Raw genomic sequence first — 25,404 nt, 5'->3', positions numbered from 1 at the left:
TCCATCAGCTTTGGAGCCACAGCTGTATCCTGAAACAAATGCTAGTTGTTCTCAGTTAAGGACAGACCTTGGATACTCATCAGTACGTGGTACCAGCCCTAATGATTTTCCCAGGATGGCTGGGAATGGGGGCAGTGGAGAGGGGGGAAGGCTCCCGCTGCTGATGTCTGCCGAGACAGGAGATTTGTGTTTATGCTGCTTTCAGGGAAAGGGAAAACGTGCTCCCCTAGGCTTTCATAGCAGCTCCTCATGGGATGGAGCAGAGGTTTGGGGGTCCTCAGGGATCCCAGTGCCCCATAGCAGTAGTGCAAGAGCCAGCCTCTTTTGCCCTACTCAGTCTTCCCCCCCTCGCTGTGATTTGCTGTCTTACAGCATCTCAAAAGCAGCCGGTGTCAGGGCTGGGATGGTACAACCCCACAGGCAGTGCCAGCCTGGGATATTCCCAGCTGGACTGGGCTGAGGACACTGATTGAGGGCACCGGGGGCTTCATGGCCCTGCAAAACCACCCAAATATGGTAAACAACTGAACTCAGAGCTTGGCTGGGCTGTGGGTGCCCTTCAAGGAACTCAGACAAGAGGGAAGCAGCGCTGCTTTCCCTGGATCCCAAAGGCTAAGCCAGGCTGGATGCTCTGCATGTGATACCACCCTTACTGCTTCTGCAGCTCGCAGGGATTTTCTCAAAGTTAGAGGAAAAAAATTTTATGGAAACTGCAAAGTCATAAAGAGCAGCAACACAAGCTGGCAATATGGGGGACAAGTTGCCCTCAAAGAGAACAAGCTTCCAAAACCTGGCAGATGCTGGAAACACTTTCAGCACTGAATGGGGACACATGGGAATCCCTGTGGCTGGGTCCCAACTCTGCTAGAGGGGTTTGCACCTGGAAACACAGTTGAGGTCACTGGAAGCCCCTGGGAATATCTGCTCTGCTTGGGAGGGATCCCCTTGGTTACCACACTGTGGGGGAGGTGAAGTACCCCCAATAACCCTGTAAGCAACAGCCGCTTCCTCCATTACCCAGCCAGCACTGCCTGCACACTGGGGAAGAAAGGAATTTCTGTGTAAATCCCATTTACTGTCGGGTTTCTCACTTTCTGCCCAGTAGACAATCCCAGCCCTCAGCACAGCACTGCATGAAGGGGTGGTTTAATGTATTTTTGGAATGAGAAAGGAAAAAAAGCCTTCTATGAAAAGAGCCTCTTTCAGCTAATAATGAAGCGAATATTATATTAAGAGTGAAAACATATTCAGGGGAACTTACAGAGGTAGACAGAAAACCTTTTCATAACACCCTGGCCACAAACACAACTGCCAATTAAACAGGCTTCACTCTCTGTCTGGTGCCAACACAAACGAGGGGCCAGGAGCGGAGCATGGAGCTGGTGCATTCCATGTCCAGCTGGGCTTGGCTGTGGCTGGTAGCACAGAGGGGTTTACTGCATCCATGACCTTCAGAGACAGCCACTGGAACAAAAGGTCTGAGTCCCTTGTCCTTACCTGGGGGAATGGGTGCCCAGTGAGGCAAGGGACTCTAGTGCCAGAGGAGTTTCTGGTTCCTGTCCCAACCTGGAAAACAGTGCCCAGTGACTCAAGGGGCTCCAGAACGCCAGAGAGTCCTCTGCCCTTATACCAATCCAGGGAATCCAGCGCCATAGGGGCCCTTGGTCCCTGCCCACAGCCTCCCCTCTGCCCTGGCAGCAGCACAAGAATGGTGGCAGGAGCCTGGGCCCCCAGCCAGGCTGAGCTGATAGGACCAACATCCCCACACATGCCAGGAAGGTCTGGAGAGGTACTCCACCTCCCACTGTAGCACCTTGTAGCTTAGAGGAAACCTGTGACCAGCCTGCATCGCAACAGGAGGTGCTACAAAGTGGAGCACCTTCCAGCATCCCTATTTCACATGCCCTGGATGTCTCAGCGCAGGTTTAGCACAGCCAATACATTTTGGTTGCTTGCCAGTGGTCTTAGCTTACCCTTAGCCCTGGCAGAGCACAGCCCACGCTGTGGGGGGCACAAGGACACCCACCCACACTCTCCAGGATTTCTGCACCAGTTGCCAGTGGAGGGAACAGGCATGGAGTGCAATCTTATTGCCCTTATGTGTTCTTGGGGGTCAGTGGTGTGCAGGGGAGGACAACAGAATGGGAGATGCTCAGGTGACACACAAAGGCTGTGATTCACAATTCAAAGAGGCTTTACCTTTGCAGCCCAAGGAGCTGCTGGATTGATGGGTTGAAGGTGCACAGCCTTTCAGGTTTGGATAAACATGCTAGGAAAACTTCACCTGAGATCAGATAATTGAGCAAACCTGGTACAGCTGCAGAGCCACAGGATGACACTTGATAGACCCAAACTGGAAATACAAGACCACCGCCAAGTTGGGAACAACCTTTGGAACAGCTTCTTCAGGGAACACATTGAAGATTGTCAAAAACTATTTCATTGAGGGGGAAAGGGAGACATTTTGGCCAAAATTAATAATTCCACTAGGAAACTTCTCTCCGATTTGGTGTTTTTTAGCTACCACCCCAAAAATGTGGTTCTTTGTAGAGATTTTTGTCTCTTTTGCTCAAGGACTAGTATTTCTGCTTTAATGCCAAATTAGGATCCAAACACACCGCTAATTTTGCCCAGAGGTGAAAAGATTGTATTGCCTCCTTTAATACCAAAGAGAACTAGACGAAGACTAGACGAAGGAAGGAGTAGGAGAAAAAGGGAGAGGAAGAAGAAAGAAAAGAGAGAAAAGAGAAAGAAGAGAGAAAAAAGAAAAAGAAAAAATGAAAAAGGAAAAAAAAATTTGGCCATAATTTGGTAAAGAAAAATGCACTTCATCAAGATCTACCTCATCATGGGAAGGCTCCGACAGCAATAAACTGCCTGTCAACCTGGCTGTCAATGGAGTCTGGCTAAAGTACAATTAACCAGTGTGGCCTGGGTGACAGGGAACCTGGGTGACAGGGAAGGGTGGCTGCTGTTCCTGCAGTATGGGCCACAGGACTGGAGTGTACCTTCCAGGCTTGGAAAGCTCCTCACTGTTCCACAGCAGCCACACCACTCCTACACCTCAGATTCAGCAGATGAAATGTCTTCCTCAAAGGGCTTAGTCCCCACACTTTGGGGTCCAGGAGATTCTGCCTCTCCAAGGTCATTGGTGGGGACAGAGATGTGCCAAGTTTCTACTCACGGACCCAGCTGCCCACAGTCATTTGACCCAAGGGCTGGCAGGGAAGTGCCCATGTCAGGGAACTCCAGGGAGGCACAGCTGTCCCCTTCTGGAAAACTTGCCTTGTTTATGTCTTCAGAACTATCTTATCCCAGGAAGCACAAAGTTCTCTGCTTTTTGTAGGGAAGAGGAATCAACTCCCAATCAGACTTACCAAGAAATTTATGCAGAGAAAGACAGATTTCCAGAGTATAAAGGCCATCAGAAAGGAGTCCCAAACACCATAGGGAAGGAGGCATTGCCATCTAGTGTCTAGTGTTAGGAAAGGGCTCAGGAACAAACTAACCCTGCAGCAGGAGTTGAACTAGATAATCCCAGTGGGTCCCTTCAGCTCAGGATATTCCATGCTTCTACAATTCTCGTCTTAGTGCCAGCCCAACCACTACTGACTGAGGAGACTGTTTTAGACCCTTCTGCAAAATAGCAAGGTCAAGAAGATGGACAGACAAGGCCACCTGTGATGCATGGATGGCTGGGAAACCCTGGCTGGTATGGCTGTGGAAGTCAGAATCATGGAATGTTTTGGGTTGGGAGGGACCTTAAAAGCTCATCTTGTTCTACCCACTGCCATGGCAGGGACACCTTCCACTAGAGCAGGGTGCTCTTAGCCCCAGTCCAGCTTGCCTTGGACACTTCCATGGATGGGGCAGCCACAGCTTCTCTGGGCACCCTGTGCCTCACCACACTCACAGGGAGTAATTTCTTCCCAATATCCCATCTGTCTCTGCCCTCTGGCAGTGGGAAGCCATTCCCCCTTGTCTAACAAGTCCCTTGTCCAAAGTCCATCTCCAGCTCTTTTGGAGCCTCTCTACACAGAGGAAGGGGCTCTGAGGTCTTTCTGGAGCTTTCGCCAGGTGAACACCCCCAGTTCTCCCAGCCCAGCTCTAGAGCAGAGGGGTTCCAGCTCCTAGAGCATCTTTGACTCTGCATTTATTCAATCCCAGCCACAGCCCCATGTTCTGAGCACATGGAGTTCTGGAGTTTGTTCCAAAGCTGGTATTATTCAGCAATTTTAAATCTAACACCAACATTCACAGGAACATTCAGCCAAAACAAAGAGTACAACAACCTGCTGGCCACCAAGGGAGCCAGATCTACAGACCCCATTCCAAATTCCAGCTCCCTTCAGGCATTAATCACTCTTGCACAATAAATTGCCACAAGTCCCGCCAGCTTTAGTGCTCAGGTTGGTTTATTTCCTCAGAACAAAAAAAAAACCAAAACTTTTTTTTTTAAGAACAATCTGTGAAAATAGAAAACTTCATGGCATCCTCTTCCCACTTACAAATTCCCTGAAAGCAGCCTGGAATCTATCTGCAAGAGGCAGGACATCAGTTCAGGAGTTTTCTTCAAACTGTGCAGATGGGAGAAGAAAAGGAATTTACACAGACCCCTTCCTTTCTCCAACAGCACAGACTTCATTATTCTGGAAACTGCCTCAAAACATGGCAAACAAACCAAACTTCAGGAAAATCAGGTTGTGTATAAACACTGAACCTTCACTTCTATCTCTCAAAGTAAGACAGTGCTCCTGTCCCTTTTCCCAAAACTTGTATGTGACGCTGAGATCTCCATATACCAAGAGCTGGACAGCTGGAAAGGTCCTAGGATGATAAAGTATCACAGTCAGTGTTTCCCCAGCATCACCTGTACAGTTTATTTAAATTTCAGCTCTCAATGATCCATGGTTACCAGCACACACCTCCAGTGGCCCTGAAAGAAACACCTAGAATTCCACAGATTAGCACAAGTGGAACAAATATAGTGAAATACCATTAAAATCCATTCAAGCTCCTCATGAAGGACTTGAAGAGCAGAAAGTATTAAGTGACAAGAGTTAAAACAAGCCAGGCCCCCTCAGGGAAACCCCCGGAGCACTCCTTGGGCCACCTCTCTTCCTACACAGGGTCATCCATCCTTCCCATCACTTACACTTTTCCATCCTGGTTTTGGGAAACTGAAGCCTGGATACTTACTCTGCCTTTGGGAGAAAGGTGAATCTTGTATAAGACACAGGAATTTCTCCTCAACCCAGATTTCTATTGTTTCTCCCCATATTTCCCTGCTTCCAGCTCCTTCTGTTACAGGATGGGAGCACTGAAATGCCTGGCCATCTGGCTGCATCCCAGCAATGAATCACAGAGCAGCCCCAGTACTTTGGGCAGTCATTACCTCACCCCATCACTCCCACTTGCAGTTGGGTCCTTGACAGTCCTAGAGCCCTGAAAAGGGGAATGACAATTTCCACAACCAACAAAACCTCTTTCATCTTAGCCTCCACCCATACCCCCCTTCTTTAGCGTAACCAGAAGGAAATCAGTATCTTGGTGCAGCATCAGCTTGTCTGGATAAGAACCAGGGCTGTTTTTAAGAGGTGATTCCTCCATCTTCAGTTCTAAAATTCAAAGGGGAACCTCTCTGGTCACTGATCAGGACTCTGCTCACCTATCTCACCTTCTAATGGCTTCACTGACCTTGTTGCCAATAGCTCACCAGCTCCTCCTGTGCCTCTCCCAGGGTGGGTTTTCCCTCTGCTCCTGCAGAAGCAGCACCTTCCCCTCCCTGGTCCTCAGACAGGATCAGCACCTTCCCTTCTGGTGCCACAGGTCACATCCTGCTGTTCTTGATGTAGCTGCAAGTAGCTCCTCTCAAACACCAACACAGAACAACTCATACTGGAAGTATTTCCCCAATTTGTGAGCACAGAAGGCACCAAAATACTGCTAGAACATAAGCCTTGTCCCTCTCTCATCCACAGGATTACCAGAAGGAAAAACAGAATAAATGAAAAACCAAGTAAATCCTTGGAAACCTTTCTCCAAAACAATCCAATATGTCTCCTACAGGAGCTCTGAGGACCAAATAATCCCATCCAAAAGGTGCATGAACTGCTCACAACTCAGGAACACCAGAAGCCCAAATGCATTTTTATACTCTTCCAGCATCTGCATGCCAAGCCAGCTCAGCTGCAGTGGCCATTCCAGAACATGTAAATCAAACTAGTGGCAGCAAAATAGGGAAAACTGTTCCTCAGAGGATATTGAGTTACAGGCTGCTAACCAGGAGGAAAAAAAAAACCCCAGGAACTGTGAGAGAAATAGCCTCTTTACAGACTGAAAGAGAAGATGAAGCATTACATGATACTCAAAATCCACACATTGATTATACATCCCTGAAAGGCACCACAGGATCATGGGATAACTGGAGCTTTGAGGAACATCAGGACTCTCCAGCCCACCCCCAATGACTCATTTACCACTGCTGACCCTGGAGCAGTGGGATCATCACTCCGTGGGCTCAGAGCCACACAGAACCTATGATCAAGGTACACCCTGCCAGAAAAACACATCTGATTCAGCACAATGTGCCTCTTACGAGGGCTGTCCCCATTTAAAGTTCGGGATAATAAAAGCATACAAGAGTTGAGGAACTTCCAAGACTGCCAGAAACACAGGAGTGAAACTTCCAGCCTACAACAAACTGGGATTTAGTGCAGTCACTGTCCTGGTTCATCCACACTCACCAAAACCCATGTCACAGCCCCATTTAATAGGCCCCCTGTACTGCCAAACCATCCAAAACTGGTGGTACATGAGGTTCCTGACACACAAGATACCCATTGTCAGTCCAGGCTGGCAACACTTCCCAGGAAAAGGGAGAAAGGAAGTCCATAAAGAAGGAAAACAACTGAAGGACACTTCAGCTGATCTCTCTCCTCTTTGAAAATGAATCAGTAAGAGAAATACTTAAATAATTTCTCCAGTTCACAGCAGAAAGCTCTATCAACCAGGAGAAGGAAAGAAAGGTTTCAAGTGGGAAAAAGAAAACCTTATCCTTCACATGCTACTGCGTTCTGTGCATTGTCAGACAAAAGCATCCTTGTTCTTCCTAAAATACAACTGACTTCCACTCTACTCCTTGTCAGTCTAATCCCATCCCTACACAGCAGCTCCTTTACATGTTCCCAACCAAAGCACTTCAAAGCTGATCACTGGGTGTTCCCACCAGCTGTTAGCTGTGGTTTGGGGTGTCCAATTTGGAACAAGCCTATAGCTACTGAGGGTTCTTGTGCACCACGAAAATAAAGGATCAGACCAAGAGGTTTCTGGTTTCATGGCTGCTATTTGAAGTAATAAAGTCTTTATATGCAGTTAATTTAAAAAATATTCAAACTGAAATCCTAAAGCCATTTCAGGGAGTGTTTGATCAGTTTATCTCTTTCATTTCTACCGAATGGTTCCACAATCAGAAGAGAAGTGGAGGGGAACCACAGGGCCCTGCAGACACAGGAATTGGATGCGCTCTCCTCCTGCATGGAGAAGAACGGCCCACTCCAACCAGAACACTGCTTCAAGATTTGTTTCTTCACTACAGCAGGTTGGCAGCAACTCAGCCACGAAACCCAGCAAGGTACACTCAGATTTTGAAGGTCACTCACAAGCCTGTTGGTCTCAGCTATTTTAATTCATCCTTTGGAACTACAAAGTTGATCATCAATTCACAGGGAGTAACACCCCAGGTCACTGGTCATTTATAATCACAGTCACCTTTATTCTGCATTAAAGCCACAATTAACAGTTAATGTTTAACTAAGGCTTAACAATTTGTTTAAGCTGCTTTTCTGCATAAAAAACTGTAGGCGCATCTTCCCCAGCTCCCCCTTTCCTGCCTCCATCTCTAGAAGGGCTGTAGGGAAGCACCAAACACAGCAGATCAAGTTTCTGTCAAAACATGAGGAAACCTGAAAACTCAGAATTGTGCACTTAGACATTGCTCCTGCCAGTTCAGCCCTCACTGCCCCCATGCCTTGAGACAGCAGCTCCCAGAATGCTGCACTGGGATAACCCTCAGTGAGAAGAACACTCCTCAAGGCAAGTATCCAAGAAATCAGGTTGGTGGTGACAGTCTGGAAAGCTTTCACGTCTCAGAAAAGGGGCCTCAAAAGATATTCAGAGAAATGCAGCCTCAACGCTTCTGTTCATATCTAAATGGGATTCACAACTCAGCACTGAGAAGAATGGAAGTTGTGACTCAGTAGCCAGAAGGATAAAGCACATCCTACACCACAGCTCCTCAAGAGCCTGGCTGGAAAAGCAGATGTTATGTGTACACATCAGCAAAGAGCCAAAACCATGAACAGCAACTGCCTGAGAAGTGCTCTTCACTCAGAGACTGACCAGCCCCTACAGGCACTGCCACTCTGGAGAGCCACCACTGCAACCAGGAGGGAACAATCTCGTGGACTCCACGAGAGGTTTCTGACAGGCTGCAGTGCTCTGGAGTGCTGAGATGAAATTCCAGCAGCATCAGAGTGCTTTCAGCAGCTGATAACACTATGTGCTGGGCAATCCACCCTGAAACCAGGAGAGAAACAGCTATTTACAACACCAGTCTGTCCTGATTTATCTGGGCATGAGGCATTGCCATCCCAGGGGAGCTTTCTCTGAGCATGAGACATGCCTTAGGGGGAAAACTCCCTAATTAGGGACCATTTACCTGCTCTCTGTGTAAGTGGCTCTGCAGACAGCCATGCCTTTCTCTTTTCTCTGTAAGTGCTCTTTAGGGATGTCCAGCGGTGAGGCCTTTAAGTGGCCACTCCAACGGTTGAGATGGCTGTGGATATATTTTCAGAGCATGGCAGCACACAAGCACAGACACTCACCCTTCCCACATCCAAAGTCAGAGCCCCATCACAGATGCCCAAATCCACAGAGGAAAGTGGAAGAAACAGATACGCTGTTCCTCTTTTCTAGAGCCAATCTACATCAACTGCAACTGCCATCTGAAGATCTGCACTTAGACACAATTTTTTCCTCAGGAGTTTTTTTTCCAAGTCAGACTTTCCAAGTCAAGATCCTCAACTCTTGATCAAGATCCTCAGCAAAAGATCCCAGTGACTGCCGAAAGCTGCCTGTATGCCAGATAGACAACTCTGTGGCAGGAGGAATTCCCCAGAGATCTGTAACAAGTCTTGACTCCAAAGACCCTAGATGCTGATGACACGCACTACCCTCCTGAATCTAAAAGTGATGGAAGGAAGAGCTGTGAAGTCTGCTTAGATCTGGAATAAGACAAGGATACATAAAGCAAAGCTCTTTCCCAAGCACACCTTAAAAAAAAAAACCCCAAACCCTTAAAACAGCACCCAGCCAAAGCAGCAAAACCTCTTTCAGAGAAGCAAGAGGTCTCATAAGAGAAATGATTATGGAAAGGTGAAAGAAGTGATGAACTCTTTAACACACACTTTTGATTCAGGAAGGACTTCACCCAGCAAGTTGGGGCTGAAACTGATCCTTGGAGCAAATCCCAGTCCTTCAAGTGCTCAGATAACCTCTATGACAATGTTCAGCATTCTATGGAATCAACAGCCCCTGATAAAGCAGGGTGGGCTGCACAAGAGGCACATTAAGGTCATGTCTATCCTTACTGGAAATAACTCTTGAGCTCTGCAAACTAACTCACAATGCCAAGACACACCCTGCATCTGAAGCAAAGAGCCTTTCCAAAAGCTCATTCCCATTCCCTAAATATGGAGCCTTTGTGGGGATTTCCTGGTGCAGACAGCCAAAAATACCATCTGCTTGCAAAGCGCTACTGCCACTGTGTCAGTCACAGCCACTAGTGTCCAGGTGCTGTTCCAGCAGGAACGCAGCCCCCAGTTCCATCAGGCACTCTGTGCTGCTGATGATGGAAAAGACACTCCAATATGGAGCAGCTGAGGGAGCTGGGAAAGGGGCTCAGCCTGGAGAAAAGAAGGCTCAGGAGGGATCTTCTCTCCACAACTGCCTAACAGGAGGGGGCAGCCAGGTAGGGGGTCAGACTCCACCCCTAGGGAACAAGGGACAGGACAAGAGGGAAGAGCCTCAAGCTCTGCCAGTGGACGTTTAGTTCAGATATTCTGGTAACTTTTTTCACAGGATGGTTAGTCAGGCACTGACACAGACTGCCTAGGGCAGTTGTAGAGTCTCCATCCCTGGAGGGGTTTAAGAGATGTGTGGATGTGACACTTGGGGACATGGGTTAGTGGTGGCCTTGGCAGTGCTTGGGGGACAGGTGGACTCTGTGATCTTGGAGGGCTTTTCCAACCTTAACAACTCTGTGATTCAGTGATTCCATACACAAGCAAACAAGGCTTGGGAGCTCACAAGCAGATGAGTGTTTCTCAAAACCACAGTGAACACTTTTAAGGGCCGTCAGAAGACATTTCATTAACCTCAGCTGTCCCTGTATCATCACAGGTACTGCAATGCCCAATCAGAGCATTTAAAACTGCTCAAGTTTGTCAGAGTTTCACTGCTCACTAGAGCAAAGAGGTCTCAGGATAGCACCAACACCTTCTCATAACAAGGAGAGCACTTCCCCTGAAGGGTATCAGGATAGTAATAAGCATCCATGATTATTTAAAATCCCTGGTTTAAAGATTAAGAAAAACAGATAGGACAAAGACATCTCTTTTGTTAGTTCAAAAGGAAAGTCTGGAACCTCCAAAGCAGCAGGGCTGATGCCCAGACAGGGCACAATTTGAGGGGGAAGAGAAAGGAGACCTTAAAAATAATAACTCAAGAGAAAAACTTAGGATAATCATGTGCCTCTTTGCTGCTGGAAGTGAGGGATAGCGACTCTGACTGCTCAGCAAAGCTAAAACTTCATAAATTCTCATCCTACACACAGCCAATTCTCTTTAAACTCCACCTGCTTGATAATCAGCTGTTATCATGGGAATGAAAAGAGCCCAGCACCTTCTTCATGTTCTACTGATTTGTAATACAAGAATATTTGATATTAGAGCTTCTGGCAAAGGCTCTGAAAAGTAAAACCTCACACAGGGATATCCCTTGAGGTCTCAACCTGGCCTTCCCAGAACCAGTACCAGGTGATCTTTAGCAGGCAAGAGCTGGAGGAGAATAGAATCACAGAAGGTTGGATAAACTCTCTAAAATCAAGTCCAACCATCAATCCAGCACCACCACGTTCACCACTAAACTACATCCTGAAGTCCCACATCCACGCATTTTTTGAACACTTACAGGAAGGGTGACTCCACTACTGCTCTGGCCAGTCTATTCCAATGCTTAACAACCCTTTCCATGAAAATTTCTAAACCTGGTACAACTTGAGGCTGTTCCCCCTTGTCCTGTCACTTTTCACCTGAGAGCAGAGCCCACCTTACCTGGCTCCAATCTCCTGTTTGCAAAGATTCCTTTCAGCACTGCAGCCTGGAACCTGCTCCTATCTCACCTGGGAGCTGTGTGTTTGCGCACAAAAGGAAATTACAGGCTTTAGGCACTTCCTAAATCAGAAAGAACAACCAAGAGTCCATCCTTAGATGAGGCTGGAGGACCAATACTTCACCAAAGCCTTGAAGGACAGGCACAGTGGGACACTGGGATATTGCACAAGTCTCTGTCCTTTCCATTTCACATCATCTTGTGGGTTCTAAGTCCTGGCCAGACCTCCCAGTCTGGGCAAAGCCAACCCTAGTGCATTCAGACCCATGTCCAGTACATCCACTGGGGAAATGTATCAGGAATTCCTAAAACCAGGTGGGGCAGTAATTTCTTCAGTGTCCACAACAGATCAGAGCCCAGGATCCTCCCAGAGAGGTATTACAGGTACTACTTCTGGTAGGAATTGCAGACATCCTCAGAAAAAAATTGCAAGATGCTAGAAGAGAGAGCTGGAGGGAAAACAAAACCCCCAACTCAACAACCCCATTAAAGCTATTCTCCTTCCTCTGCTTAACAATGAGAATGCTTAATTAAGTTCCCTTCAAGCCTTCCCCCTCACCCAGCAAGGCTCAGCAGAAAGCAGAGATTTAACAATTTCCTCTGCAGCACAGGACACCTCAGTGAGACAGGAATTTGCATATTCTAAAGGAGCAGTGAATCGCTGGCTCTCTGTTGCTCAGCTGCAGTGGGGAGGGACAAAATCAGGAGGAGGTACATTTCAGATCCGCTCAGGAATAAGGGAGAGCAGGAGGGGAAGGAGCAAGCTCCTGTTTATTCCAAGTCAAGAGCTTTCCCAAGACAGGAGTTTGATTGTGTTATGCACAGACTTCTCCGTTTATTTGCAAGTCTTTTGAAGCTTACTAGGTCAGTTCAACTGGCAACTGCTGCCGATTTTTAGTCCAATAGTCACTTCTACCTGGTGACACAGCCTCAGTTCTCACCCATTAATGCTCCAGAATTGGTAGAACTGCTATTCATGGCAATCACAAGTTTGACCTCAAAGTTACTGTTTCTTGTCATAATTTCAGCCTTGTTTATTTTAACTGGAACATCTCCCTGTGTGTTCTCAACTCCTGGGACCACTTCTCCTGTGTACTGAGCTGAGATACGTATTAGAGACAAGCTTTCCACTCTGGATCACTTATAACCAAAAGTAAGAGCTCAGAGACATCCTCCTGGGACCAAACTATCAACCAGGACCCTCTACTAGCATCCAGACATTAAAAGGGAAGAGAACGATTAAGTTCTCTTATGAAGGACGACAGCAACACAATGGGAAATTTATTTTTTTTCTGATGGGTCTTTCAATCAAAATAGAACAAAAAGCTCCAAAACACCAGAGGCCTCAGCCCACTGTTTTGCAGTTTAGGGGACAGCAAGGAGGACTTCCAGCTCTGCACATCCCAGGAAACTAGGCTCTACATACCTGCACCACACAAAGTGAACAGAGACAGGCAAATAAACCAAAACCTGAGAGGGGCCAGCTTAAGGCTCAAGGGATTTACAAGGAACTCCAGCAGGATGGATTTAAAAAGGAGTTTGTGCTTCTGTGTCTCTCTCTGAGTACTTCTGAATTGCCCCCAAGAAGCACCACAAGCAGACCTGCATTTCACTGTAGGGAAAATCTATTCTGACCCAAAATTCCATTTAAAAGGCAGGAAATGTGCTCTTAGCAAGATGTTTGTGGCAATTGGAACTAGGCTCTACAGCTAGCAGGGGATACAGAAATCATGGAACAGCTTGCGTTGGAGAGGACCTCAAAATCCATCGGTTTCACTCCCTGCCATAGAAAGGGGCACCTTCCACTAGGACCAGGGTGCTCAGAGCCATATCCAGTCTGGCCTTGAACACTTCCAGAGAAGGGGCAGCTCCAGCCTCTCTGGGCAACGTATGCCATGCCATCACCATCCTCACAGGAAAGAATTTCTTGCCTATATCCAGTCTGAATCTTCCACCTTTTAGCTTAAAGCCATTCACCCTTGTCCTATCACTGCAAAATCCCTTGCAAAAATACCAGGCAAAAGGAAGGTGCTCAGGTGTGCCCAGGTTTGAGCGTAATTATACAAAACAGCCCTGGATTATTCAGTACAGAGAAATGAACTTTCTTCCTGGAATACAGTAGAGTTCACCAAAGGCACAGCAGTCCCACCCGGGAAAGAGCTCTGAAGCAAGGGAGGGATGCATCAATGTTCAGGAGGGAAGAGATGCCACAAGTACAGCTCTGAGCCATTCAGGAGCTGGACCACAGCTCAGTGCTCTGCAAGTACCTGTCAGCTGGTATAAAAGGGAGGTTTTCTGTAACTTTTGTGATTCCACTGGTCCATTAACCATGGATTGCAGACAGCATTCCCAGCCAGTCTCCTCAATCACTGTCTAACAGAGAATGGATGAAGCTGGCCTGCCAAGCTGCCCCAGTACAGCCTGTGCCCTAAACTTACTTGGTACAAAGCTGTTGGAAAACACTAAAGAATGTTCTGCCTCAATTCTGACCGAATCCCAGTATATCTTCAACAGGGAGTAGGAGCTCCTGCTGGAACTGCTTGCTCCTTCCTGAATGTATAAAGAAGTTCTAAAGCAGCAGCCCAACCTCCACCTCACACAGGGCCCTGCAGGAATCCTCCAGCAAAGGACTTATTTTGCCAGTAGATTTTTGTTTGGGTTTCAGTGACTTATGTTTGTCTGGGAGACTTAGTTTCCTTTTAATACTGCAACAAAAATCAACTTAAAGGAAGTTTGGAAATATTTTTGACTGACAGCTATCCATCATCTGTGTAAGGTGGGAGAACTCCACACACAGGAGTCAGTGGATAAATTGGCTGATAAGCAGTTCAGCCCAGCCCTTAAGCTTGCCTACAGGAGGGATTTTGCCCTTTCCCTCTGTACTTCTCAGCGTCCTCTAACCAAAACTACTGGTTTACTTATACTAGATGTGTGGAAATTAGCATCAAACAAGACACTGCTTGGGAAACAAGAAGCTTTCCCAGGGCCTCCCAACCTGTCTGGTGTCCCAGCATATCACCACAACCACCCTGACTCCCACCACAAACCAGGCCCAGCTGATCCCAGAGCCGCACAAGAGCTTCTCAGGTCAGACACCACCAGGGTGTCTAACCACCCAAGGTTCTTACAGGCCTCCAAACTGCAACTTCCTGAAACTGAGCAAGTGAAAAATCAGACCCTCTTGCCAAGTCTAGAGCCACAGACTTTCTGCACAAGACCTCATCAGTATTACATCCCCTTTTAGAGTTCCTTTCCTGGGGGCGGGCACCTGCTAACACACCTAAAAGGCCCCATCCCAAATCCAGGGCAGGATGACTTGTCCTCTGAGGCCACATGCCCAGCTTGGATCAGAGCACAAGGGCAGCAGGAAGGGTAAAGGCTCTGCAAGGAGGCATGTCCAGCCAGGAGAAGCTTGTGTTCCTTTAGGAAACAGCATTAAATCCAACTTCTTCCTCAAACACTTCCTCAGCTTCCTCACAAGCACAAAGAGACAACCTTAAAACACCAGAGTTGATGGAAAAGCTGCCAACAGTAATTTTCTGCTAGCAAGGTACTGCCTGTATTGTAAGAGAGACAACAGCAGCAAACTGATGGCCCCGAGCTGGGGATGGCTCATGACAGAAGAATGTCATCATTTTCCGGAACTCTTTCCCAAGGGTTCCCCCCAAAGCAAGAGACAAGAAAAGATTTCCACTCCTGCTCGCATCCCTCGCAAGATCTTGAGAAAAAAAGAATGATCAAAGAGCCTTTGTGCATTTATAAACCTGACAATTTTGCTAGAAGATTTAAGGCTTTAAAGAGTCCAAAACATCTACTTGAAATTTTCTATCCAAACAGATTTCTTTTAATACTTAAAAAAAACCCCAGAAATAAAATATTTAGATTTTTTCTGAAGTGAGGCATTCTAACAGCTCCAAACAGAAGTGCTGGAGGGGAGGAGGAAATCCAGTTCTTAAGTTTGACAGGAACTTTTTCTTCCCCCACTTTCTTTTAACTGGCAGAGAAACAAGACTACAGAGCTATTTCAGCCCCTGGCTCTGACCAGGAATAGCTGGGATGAGCAACACAGGAAACAACAAACCAAATTTACTCAAGTTCTGGCAGTTCCAGGTCCCTGTCCTACACATGCTATGCCTCACAGGAAGGATTCTCCAAGGCAACGATGTAGCAGTATTCCATCCCACCATCCTGCCCTTCCTTCCTCTCCATACACTCCCACCACTTTCCATTTTACCTCCAAAAGCCTCCACCACAGAAGAGAAGCAGGTTCTCCATCTGAGAACACTACAGGCATGACAGGTTTTGGGAGACCTCAGCCTTTTTCAAAACTTGATTACCTTGATTTCTTCTCAGCCATAAGAATTGAGAGGGTCAAACATCTGGTAGCACATTTCTTTCTCCATTTCCTTGTATTCCTTGTAGTACCTGAAAAGTAGAGTACAGGATGGCGTCAGGGACTGAAGACTGTCTGTGCCACCCTCAGTGTCACAACCGGAAAATAATGTTATTTTTTGGATATAAATAAATTAACATAATGGAAGAGTGTGCTGGCAGCAGCAACACAGCTCCTCCAAGCCCTTCTTTCTGCAACATCAGGGAAAGAGAGCTAGAAATGTCATGCCTCATCCTCAGACCTTGGGTCTTTGTTCTGCTCAGGACTAATTAGATCATTTGCCTTCTGTGATACAGGTGCTTTCCACACTACTTTCAGAAGCATGGGACAGTGCAGAGGAACGCCACCTATGTGCTGCGGGATACTTTGTGTGTGCTTATGCAAGTTCTTTTAGCACTGTTCATCTGCCACACAGCAGGATATCTACCATAGATATAGGATCTGGATGGGCAGAGGATGGGCAGGAGACAGCAGGAATTTGTATCTGGACCAAGTGGATGACAAGGCAGATGTTTCCTTCTGTTTTCTCTTCCTTGCCAGTGTCACAGGATGGCAAAAGCTTTGTAGTCTGCTCCATTTTAACTTCTCCAAGCACAGCATCCTCATCTGTCTGTACTCTCACTTCAGTAGTAAGGAATCCCTGAGTTGCAGAGTGACTCAGTTTGGGAACACCGTCCCAGGGATCCATGGCTGCCTACGAGTTCGGCTTTCCTGCATCTGCTGCCATATAAGGCCAAAAGCAAAGGGTTTTGTGCAATACACTAGAACCAGCTCCAGTGAGAGGCTGGCTCAGGTTCTCTCAGTCCCAGCCCTCAGAACCTCAGAGGTTATGGAATCCTGGCCCAGCAAATCTCTCCTGGTAAGTCCCACAGAAGTTGCTGACCAAGGATGCCCACCTGTAGGCAGCACATTCTCACACCTATGACAGAAGGAAATCCAAGAGTCCCTTTTATGGCGGAACAGATTAATGCCAGATATTGGCAGAACCCCAATTCATTCTGGTTTTGATGCAGTGCAAGCCTTCCAGTAGAATTCCAAGATACAGAATTTACACCAACTCTACCACAGCTGGTATCAGACACATTCTGCGTACCTCTCACCCTGGATTCTGCCTGTTGTTCTCCAGGAGATTTTGCCAAGAACCTGTTTCAGCCAGTAAACAGACGCATACCAAAGCTTTGTTTTGGACAGCAAAAGGGAGTTTGCTGGTTACCATACGACACTGTTTTTAACAAAGTACAAATGTACTCAGTAAGGAAGTGAAAATCCTCTAAGAAGATTTTGATTCACATTCCATTTCTGAAGCATTTTTCATATCATACTACAAGTTCTCAGGCAAGAGCAGGCTGGCAACATTACATATCTACCCATCTGTAAGGTCTCACTAAAAACACCACTAGCACTTGCTTCATCTGTTTCACACTAATTCCACTCTGTCACAAGCAAAAGACCTCTCCTGCAGTGCTGCTTCCAGCTCTGTGATCCAACATCAGAAAGACATAGCTGCTGGAGTGAGTCCAGAGGAGGCCAGGGCTGGAGCCCCTCTACTCTGGAGCCAGGCTGGGAGAACAAGGGTGCTTACCCGGAGAGAATTCCAGGAAGACCTCAGAGTCCCTTTCTCTGCCTATAAAGGGGCTCCAGGAGAGCTGGAGATGAGCTTTGGACAAGAACAAGAGGGAATGGCTTCACGCTGCCAGAGGCCAGGGCTAGATGGGATATTGGGAAGAAATTCTTCCCTGTGAGAGTGGTAAGGTCGTGGCACAGGTTACCCAGAGAAGCTGTGGCTGCCTTGTCCCTGAAGTGTTAAAGGCCAGGTTGGACAGGGCTTGGAGCACCCTGCTGTAGTGAAAAAGAGTCTTTGCTCATGGCAGTGCAATGAGCTTTAAGGTCTCTTCCAACCCAAACCATTCCATGGTTAAAAGCAAAAAATACACTACTTTTAACAGGCAGCGAAGGAGGACCTCCACGACAACAGTGGTTTAATGTGCACTCAATTCTGACACACACACAATCACTGAACGTGTGGCACTCTACAGAGCTGGAGCTGACAAAGGCAGAAATGCCTTGTAGCTTTCCTGGCCACACCACCTCAACATCATTAAAAAAATTTCTCTTTTATCTACCAACATATTTCAAATCTAAGTGAATATGTGAAGTTTCTAGAATCAGTCCTTCTAGCACTGTACCTGTACCAGCCTTCAAGAGCAGCCAGACAGATCTAGTTTAGAACTCCCCACCCTCAGTGGACAATCTGGTAGCTCCGTACCCAGTGGGAGATCAGGATGAATACAAGAGATTCATCTAAAATTTCCAGACCAACAGCTAATACTGCCTTCAAGCTCTTTGTACTTCAGAAATAACAGAACAAATTTGAAGACTTTTTGAAAACTATCAAAGACAACATGGATACACAGGACAGAACAGCCCTCCACCAACATATCCCCTGGCAGAAGGCACTCAGCCCACCAGACTGGTTTTTCCAGCAGCACCAACCACTCTTTTTAGGTGTTACTGCTGCCTTTCTGGAGGTGCCTGGCAGTGACATACAGAAGAGGGTTCATACTCAAGGGCTGCTTTGTGAGCTCCAGAATTGAGGACAGCATTGCTCCTTCTTCAGTAAACAGTGCCAGAGGACAGCACATGCTTCTGGGAAAAAGCTAATGCTTTTGGCAGTTTCAAAGGAAGAGCATCATGAGCATAATGAGACAAGCATTAGTCATGTTTTGGTGGGGCTGGGGCATGACTAAAACTGGCAGGATATTCCTGTACTTAACTTGTGGGCAAAGGGAGAGTTTGTCTTCAGGGCTGCTCATTTATTCTCTCCAAGACAGCAAGAAATTCACTTTTAATGAATATTAGTATTGTGCATTGAAATACTTGCAGTGCAGAAAAGCTGCCAAAATTAACCAACACATCTTAAAGGGAACGAAAATCATACTTATTGAGAACATTAATAGCTGGACCATCAGACAACTGTATTTCACTGGATTTGAGGCATTTTAGTAACCCACACATCCCCCTCCTCATCCTGATCTGCTCACAAGTCAGGTAACACACATCCCACCAAAGAAATATTTGGAAAGGGTGGGTGTTCCCAGCTCCTCAGTGTTTTCAGCTTCTGGGTCTGAAAAATGTTTCAAGCTGTTTTCTCCACATGCGTTTTCCCAAGTCACTTATTAACCTGATAATTTGGAGTTTTGGGGTTTTCTGAACATTTTAAATATTTCAGAATGGGTATTACAGCCTGTTCAAACACTTTCTCTTCCCCAGGTATGGAAAGGAGGGCTCCCACCTTGCCAACTTCTTCAGCTCATTGTTGATATCACGGTTGAAGGGCTGGATGCACTGAGCTCTGGCCAGGAAATCCCGAGATTTGCTGTACTCCCTCAGGTAGAGACAAGCCTGTCATGGAAAGACAATATATGCATCAAAAGATAAACATAGACCCACTGCCCTTCTTCAGGCCTCTTGCAAAAACAAACATTTCTGAGACAAAGAAAAGCAACTCAGGAACACCCCAGGAAAAGCTCCATGTGACACATTTCCAGAGATCCAGATTTTCCAAAATGGCAGATGCAGACAAACCCCCTTGACTGCTGCAGCAGCCCAGAATTCAGAAGAGATTCTCCTCAGTTCACTCTGGGCTGCCTCCACAGCCAGGCTGGGATGTTCCATGATGATTTATTTGCCCACCTGGCCACACCTGAACAGCGCTTTGGCACTTCCTTGGTCCATCTCCAAGGCTAACTCCCCGTATTTCAAAGCTCGGTCAGCACGTTCCAGTTTCAGGTAAGTGAGTGAGAGATTCAGGAACAGTAGCAGTTTGGAAGCGTTGATCTGGCTCTGCTCTGCCTTACTGGAAGAGCTGTGACCCAGGATGGAGAGTGCCTGAGCAGAGAGGAAAAACCAGCCAGTCCACAACAAATCCATCATGTAAAGTGAGAAATCCATCTCATCCAACAGCTACACCCATGTTTCTGCTCACCTAGGCCACTTAAAAGTAGTAACAATCAAAACTCTAAATACAGGGCAGGGCATGGCATTCTCAGCATGACTAGTCATGCTGACCATATGACCACAGGTTTAGGAACTTACTATAGAAAGCAGCAGAATTAAAAAAAAAAAAAAAAAAAGGTCCCAGACTCAGATTTTAAGGATAAATATGAAAATCTTACAGGGAAGAAGGCAAGTCAAATTACTTTTGTTTCAAAAATACCAAGCAAAAGCAACTTTGAAACATCTCTGCCTCTGAGAAAGTAGCAAATGCCTTCCAGTTTGAGAATAACTGAGCCTTTACACTGCCTGGAGAGGGAGCTGAAGAGGCTCAGCCTGGGAAAAAGGAGCAGGGGGTACCTTCTCACTCTCTACAATTCCTGGACAGGAAGGTGCAGCCAGATGGGAGTCAGGTTCTACTCCCAGGTAGCTGGACAAGACAAACAGCCTCAAGCTGCAGCACAAGAGGTTCAGGTTGGATACCAGGGAAAATTTCTCACTGAAAGTGTTGTCCAGCTCTGGCACAGGCTGTTCAGGGCAGTGGTGGAGTCCCCATCCCTGGAAGGGTTTAACAGCCCTGTGGATGTGGCACTTGGGGACATGGGGTAGTGGTGGCCTTGGTAGTGCTGGGGACAGTTTGACTTGGTAGTCTCAGAGAGCTTTTCCAACCAAAATGATTCTCTGATCATTCCTTCATTTACTACTGCTGCTCACACAAAACTAGGTGTGCAAGCCCTGTTCTGAAGTAACAAACTATGCCTGGAAAATACTACAAAGCTATTTGATCTCTAACCTGTACCTGTTGTGGTGAGCTAAAAATAATCCCCTCTTTCACAGCTTTCCCAAAGCATGCCCCAACTCTTCCTGGTGCCGTACCCTCTTGTATCTGTCCTTGGCAATCTTGAAGCACTGCTTATAGAAGAAGTAGTTGCCAAACTCTCTCTCTGTGGCTGCCACTTTCAACACCTTCTCTAAAGGAAGTCTATCCCGCTGTTCCTGTGTGAAGAAATATCTGAATTTCAGCTCAGACTAAAGAAAACAGGCAGAGAACTCAGGACAGTCCTACACAGTCCCCTCCTATTCACAGAGCAGAAGCCAGGTCCTTACTAAGGCCAGGCCACCACCATGTGGTATTTCCCCAGCCAGGTTGAACATGCCAACGCTCTTGTGCTGATTATTCCTAGTGAAGAGGTCAGGAAGCCCAAAGGGGGACTGAAAAAAGCATGAATGTGTCCTTAAAACCTGTCCAACTCTTTCAGCACACAGCTGAGTTTTCACAAATGCAATCACTGACAAAAAGCTGCTTGAAAGGCTCCGTTGCTCTAATTGCTCTCAGGCCAGCTCTGGGACAGCCTGACACTACCAAAGGCACCAACCAGCAAAAGAAAAACCCCAACAATCATTAAAAAAAGAGATAAAAATGGAGGGACAGGTTTTCTTTGGGTCTGCAAGTTGGAACCAGCTCACAGAGAGAGGTCAGCCAGCCAAAATGCATGGGCAAGGAGGGAACGCAACAAGTGTGGTTTGCTCACAGGGCTCTGGAGGAAAATTTGCCTGTGCAGAGGCTGGAGGGCCTCCCCCACTAGCTTCAGCCTCCACTCACTGACTCACAACCACAGCCCAAAGCCCTTGACATGAAAGGGTGAATTAACAATAGCACCACAACTCACCAGGAGGAAAAAACAGTGAAGGAACACCTGGAAGAGGAGCCAAGAGGCAGAGACAATGTGTGGGGGCTGGTGGGGCACCGGAACATTGCAGAGGATTGTTACAGACAGCTCCTTGCTGTTCCTTAAAGAAATTCCTGGAAGTTGGTGCCCTCTAGTGCAACCATGAGTTTCTGGTAAAACTAAAAATAAATGGAAGCCATTCCACTGACTCCATCCAGCACAGAGGAGCAAACAAACACAGATCCTGCCTTCTCCCTCTGCATGGGAGGGCAAACAGAGCGAGACAGGGAGGGACACAAAGGGCAGGGACATGGATCAGAGCAGAGCTGGGTGCCCAGGGACTGGACACTTGCACCAGCATTCACCTGAACACATGTAACACACAAGCCACAGCAACTGTGAGACAGGGCAATGATGGTTCACCCTCCAGATTTCGGTCTCAAGCTGTATTAAGGGAACTCACGTAAGTCAACTCAAAGAACGCGTCACACTCCTCGGAGTCTATGAAGTCCAGAACCTCCACCTTGAAGAGGACCGTCATGTTTGGGGGGATGGAGGGAGGACAGCCTCGCTGGCCATAGGCATATTCTGGAGTGAGGACGAACAGCGCAGCCTCTCCTTTGGTCATAGACAGCAGCCCAATCTCCAGCCCCCACAGTGTGATGTCTGTCACAACGAGGGATGGGACAGGTGAGGTTCATGAACAGCAACACCCTCACACACCAAACAATGCTTTCTCCTTAAGCTGAAGGAAAAAATTCCTGTGAGCTCCTGTCTCAGCAACTACAACAGCCAGTTGCTCCAGAAAAGATTATCAGGGCAGTCTGCTGTGGGACTGAGTACATGGTATTGCAAACCCAGAGTGGGATGAGTTAGAAGGGGCTTTAGAGCTCATCCAGTCCAAGCCCTGCCATGGGCAGGGACACCTTCCATTAGACCAGCATGCTCCAAGACCTGTCCAGCCTGGAAACAGGTGGGAAAGACCTCCCTATCACTCCCAGGTAGAGAGTGAGTGGGTCCAGATTCCATCTCCCATGTGAACAAGGAGGATTTTGTACTTCATGAACAAGTGCTAAAGGTTTCAAACAACCTAAAGACACCAAACAACAATTAAACTGAAATGCCTGGTCCCAAAATTCCTTAATATGATCCCAAGTCCCAGGACAAAGTTTGTAGCTCAAACCTACCTTTTCCAAGTTTCATCAGCCTTGGATACTTGCTGCTCCCGTTTGAACAGAACAGCTTATTCCAATTTCCCAGATAGCCGGAGTACTTCACTGTAAGCCCAAAGAGAGGAGTGGGGAGAACAGAAAAGCAAGAGTTTGATTTCATATCCCATAACAACAACGTCAGGAGCACACCAGGAGCTGTAACCAACTAGTTATCCTGTTTCTCTTTTTCCGTTCTGCTATACGACAGCAGAGGCAGCACAAACCCTTCTGTTTTACACCAAAAACCTGGTCACATCCAACCACCCAAGTGCTGTGTGTTTTAGCGTCATTCCCAGACAAAGCAAAGTGCTTTTAAGAAATGGAAACTTCAGCTGAGCAAATTAACATGCCCCAGTTACATGCAGAAATACTTAAAAAGAATTCCCTAACCAAAGCTGGAGCTCTGGAAAGAGGAACAAGGGGGAAAATGTACTCCACCCCAAGCTCTGCATCTGTAACTCCAGTAGTGCCTCAGAAAATACACTGTAATGGGCTTCTCTTGACACAGCACCTGGGCCCTGCACTTCAGGAACCACTTCCAGCTTCAAACCTCTCAGTGAGCACAGATGGGCCCTAGAAATCCTTCCTTCCTTAAGGTCAAGATGCCTCTTCTTTTAATGTGTCAGCACAATAAGTTAAACAGGGTATCTCAAGTGTTAAAATACTGATAAGGAGAGGAGACAGTCCTGAAACAGACACACCATGGTATAAAATCAGCACTTTTAAGTCCTTGTTGTGGTCCTTCCCAGGGACCAGCACCTCAACATTAGAGTTTTGGGGGACCTTTTCCAACAGGCTCTGCCCTGTTTCCCTCAGCACCTGCTTCAGGTCCAGCCACACAGACCAAAACCTCACACCAAGACACAGATAACAGAGACAAGCATCAGACCTTCATTTCCAACAATTCCTATTGAAAAGCTGCTCATGAGATGGTTACTGGCGCTTGAACTAGCTGTGAATTCAGGCACATCACTGCAGAGCACCACGACCGACCCCTGGCAGCCAGGCCGACCTCAGGCAGTCTGACTCCAGGACACCAGCCCTGGAGAGACTGCGAGAACAGGTTGCTCCAGCGTGGGCTTGAACATTCCAGGACTGGGGCAACCACAGCTTCCCTAGGCAAGCTGTGCCAGAGAACTGGGACATCCTTAACAAAAGTGCCCGGCCCTGGCCACGGATGTCCTACGGCCCACAGGAGACTCCGGAGGCCCCAGACACGGCTCTACCTGCCACGGAGGCGGATGGGGGCACAGGCTGCCCGATGCCGGGGCGCAACTGCTCCTTGAGCACCCCTCCATCGCCGGTCAGGTCCTGCATCGTTTGGAGAGACTCCGAGGCCAGAGACAAAGAAGGTGTGGAGGCCGGGGTCGGTGCTGGGATCGGGGTCATTGCTAGAGCCCACGTCGGAGCCGAAGCCGGATCCGGGTCCCGACACCCGACCCCGAGCCCCTCCTCGCCGGCGCCGCCCGCCATCATGGCTCCGCCGCCCTCACGCACAGGCCGGCGCGCGCGGTGCCCCCAGCCAATCGCGCTCCGAGCGCCAGCCCCGTCCCCGCCGCAGTTTTAGGGCCACGGGGAAGTGCACACGCGCCTGCGCGGCGCTGCACCGAGGGATGGCGGAGCGGCACCGAGCGCCGCGGTGCACGCTGGGGGATGTAGTCCGCGGCCTGCCTGCCCTCTGCTCCTCGTAACAACAAAAAACCCAACCCAAAACCAAAAAAAAAAAAACCAAACCCCACCAAAAAAAAAAAAAAACATCACCAAAACATCAACAGCCCAAACAAATTATAGCAAAAACCACACAACTACAAATAAAGCAAAAAACCAAAAAACAACAACAAAAAAACCTAGAAAAACCCTACCCAAAACACAAACAAAAACTCAAACCAAAGGAAAAACAAAACCAAAAACAACCCCCCGAACAACCAACCAACCAAAAATAGAAACAAACAAAACCAGATAAACCCCTTCTCCCAAAAAAAGCCCAACCAAACAACCAACCAAAAACCACCACAGGCAAAAAGTCCAAACTGGTTTGGAACAAGTTTGTAAGTTTGGCCTTCTTCAGGCACTTGAAATGGTATAAATGCAAAACTAATGAGAATGCAAAATAAAAGCAGAAAGAAACCCACATTATTAAGAATTTTTGAGATCACCAAAAAAGAACATAAATCCAAGCTTTTTATTCACAGAAGGGGAAGGAGGGAAGGAGGGAAGGAGGGAAGGAGGGAAGGAAGGAAGGAAGGAAGGAAGGAAGGAAGGAAGGAAGGAAGGAAGGAAGGAAGGAAGGAAGGAAGGAAGGAAGGAAGGAAGGAAGGAAGGAAGGAAGGAAGGAAGGAAGGAAGGAAGGAATTTTGGAAGGAAGGAAGGAAGGAAGGAAGGAAGGAAGGAAGGAAGGAAGGAAGGAAGGAAGGAAGGAAGGAAGGAAGGAAGGAAGGAAGGAAGGAAGGAAGGAAGGAAGGAAGGAAGGAAGGAAGGAAGGAAGGAAGGAAGGAAGGATCCCCCAGCCTATCCCCAGCCCCCATTTGGAGAGAAGGTGCTGCATTCTCTACTTTGCTGTGTCCCAAAGACCTTCAGTGAGACTGGGTGACAGCCCCAGACTGATCCCTCCATCACCAGATTCCCAAAGTTGGACACTCCTCAGAGAGAAGCCAGGACTATCCCCAGCTATCTGGGAGACACTTAG

The 25,404-nt window shown here is 47.5% G+C and overlaps 1 protein-coding gene across 5 annotated transcripts in view; it reads right to left on the bottom strand.

Moving 5' to 3' along the window:
* FKBP6 (FKBP prolyl isomerase family member 6 (inactive)) overlaps nt 1-24,219 on the bottom strand; it is a 28,228-nt gene extending 4,009 nt beyond the window's left edge. Inside the window, exons 1-8 of one of the 5 annotated variants that reach the window (XM_033078131.2) lie at nt 23,945-24,218; nt 22,695-22,784; nt 21,971-22,173; nt 20,714-20,833; nt 19,538-19,732; nt 19,137-19,246; nt 15,789-15,876; nt 4,375-4,577 (exon numbers count right to left, since the gene is read on the bottom strand). In XM_033078131.2, coding sequence (XP_032934022.1) covers nt 15,801-15,876; nt 19,137-19,246; nt 19,538-19,732; nt 20,714-20,833; nt 21,971-22,173; nt 22,695-22,784; nt 23,945-24,194 — 1,044 coding nt within the window. In that variant the 5' untranslated portion in view covers nt 24,195-24,218 and the 3' untranslated portion in view covers nt 4,375-4,577; nt 15,789-15,800. Of the gene's footprint in view, nt 1-4,365; nt 4,828-15,788; nt 15,877-19,136; nt 19,247-19,537; nt 19,733-20,713; nt 20,834-21,970; nt 22,174-22,694; nt 22,785-23,944 lie in introns of those variants that run through there. The other 4 variants (XM_033078130.1, XM_033078132.2, XM_033078134.2 and 1 more) reach the window with 4 other exon arrangements.
* Nucleotides 24,220-25,404: the final 1,185 nt, after the last annotated feature.

The sequence above is a fragment of the Catharus ustulatus genome, chromosome 22, assembly GCF_009819885.2.
Source record: "Catharus ustulatus isolate bCatUst1 chromosome 22, bCatUst1.pri.v2, whole genome shotgun sequence".
Lineage (NCBI taxonomy): Eukaryota > Metazoa > Chordata > Aves > Passeriformes > Turdidae > Catharus > Catharus ustulatus.
The sequence above is the reverse complement of the archived record's forward strand: the minus strand, read 5'-3'. Positions and strand labels throughout refer to the sequence as shown.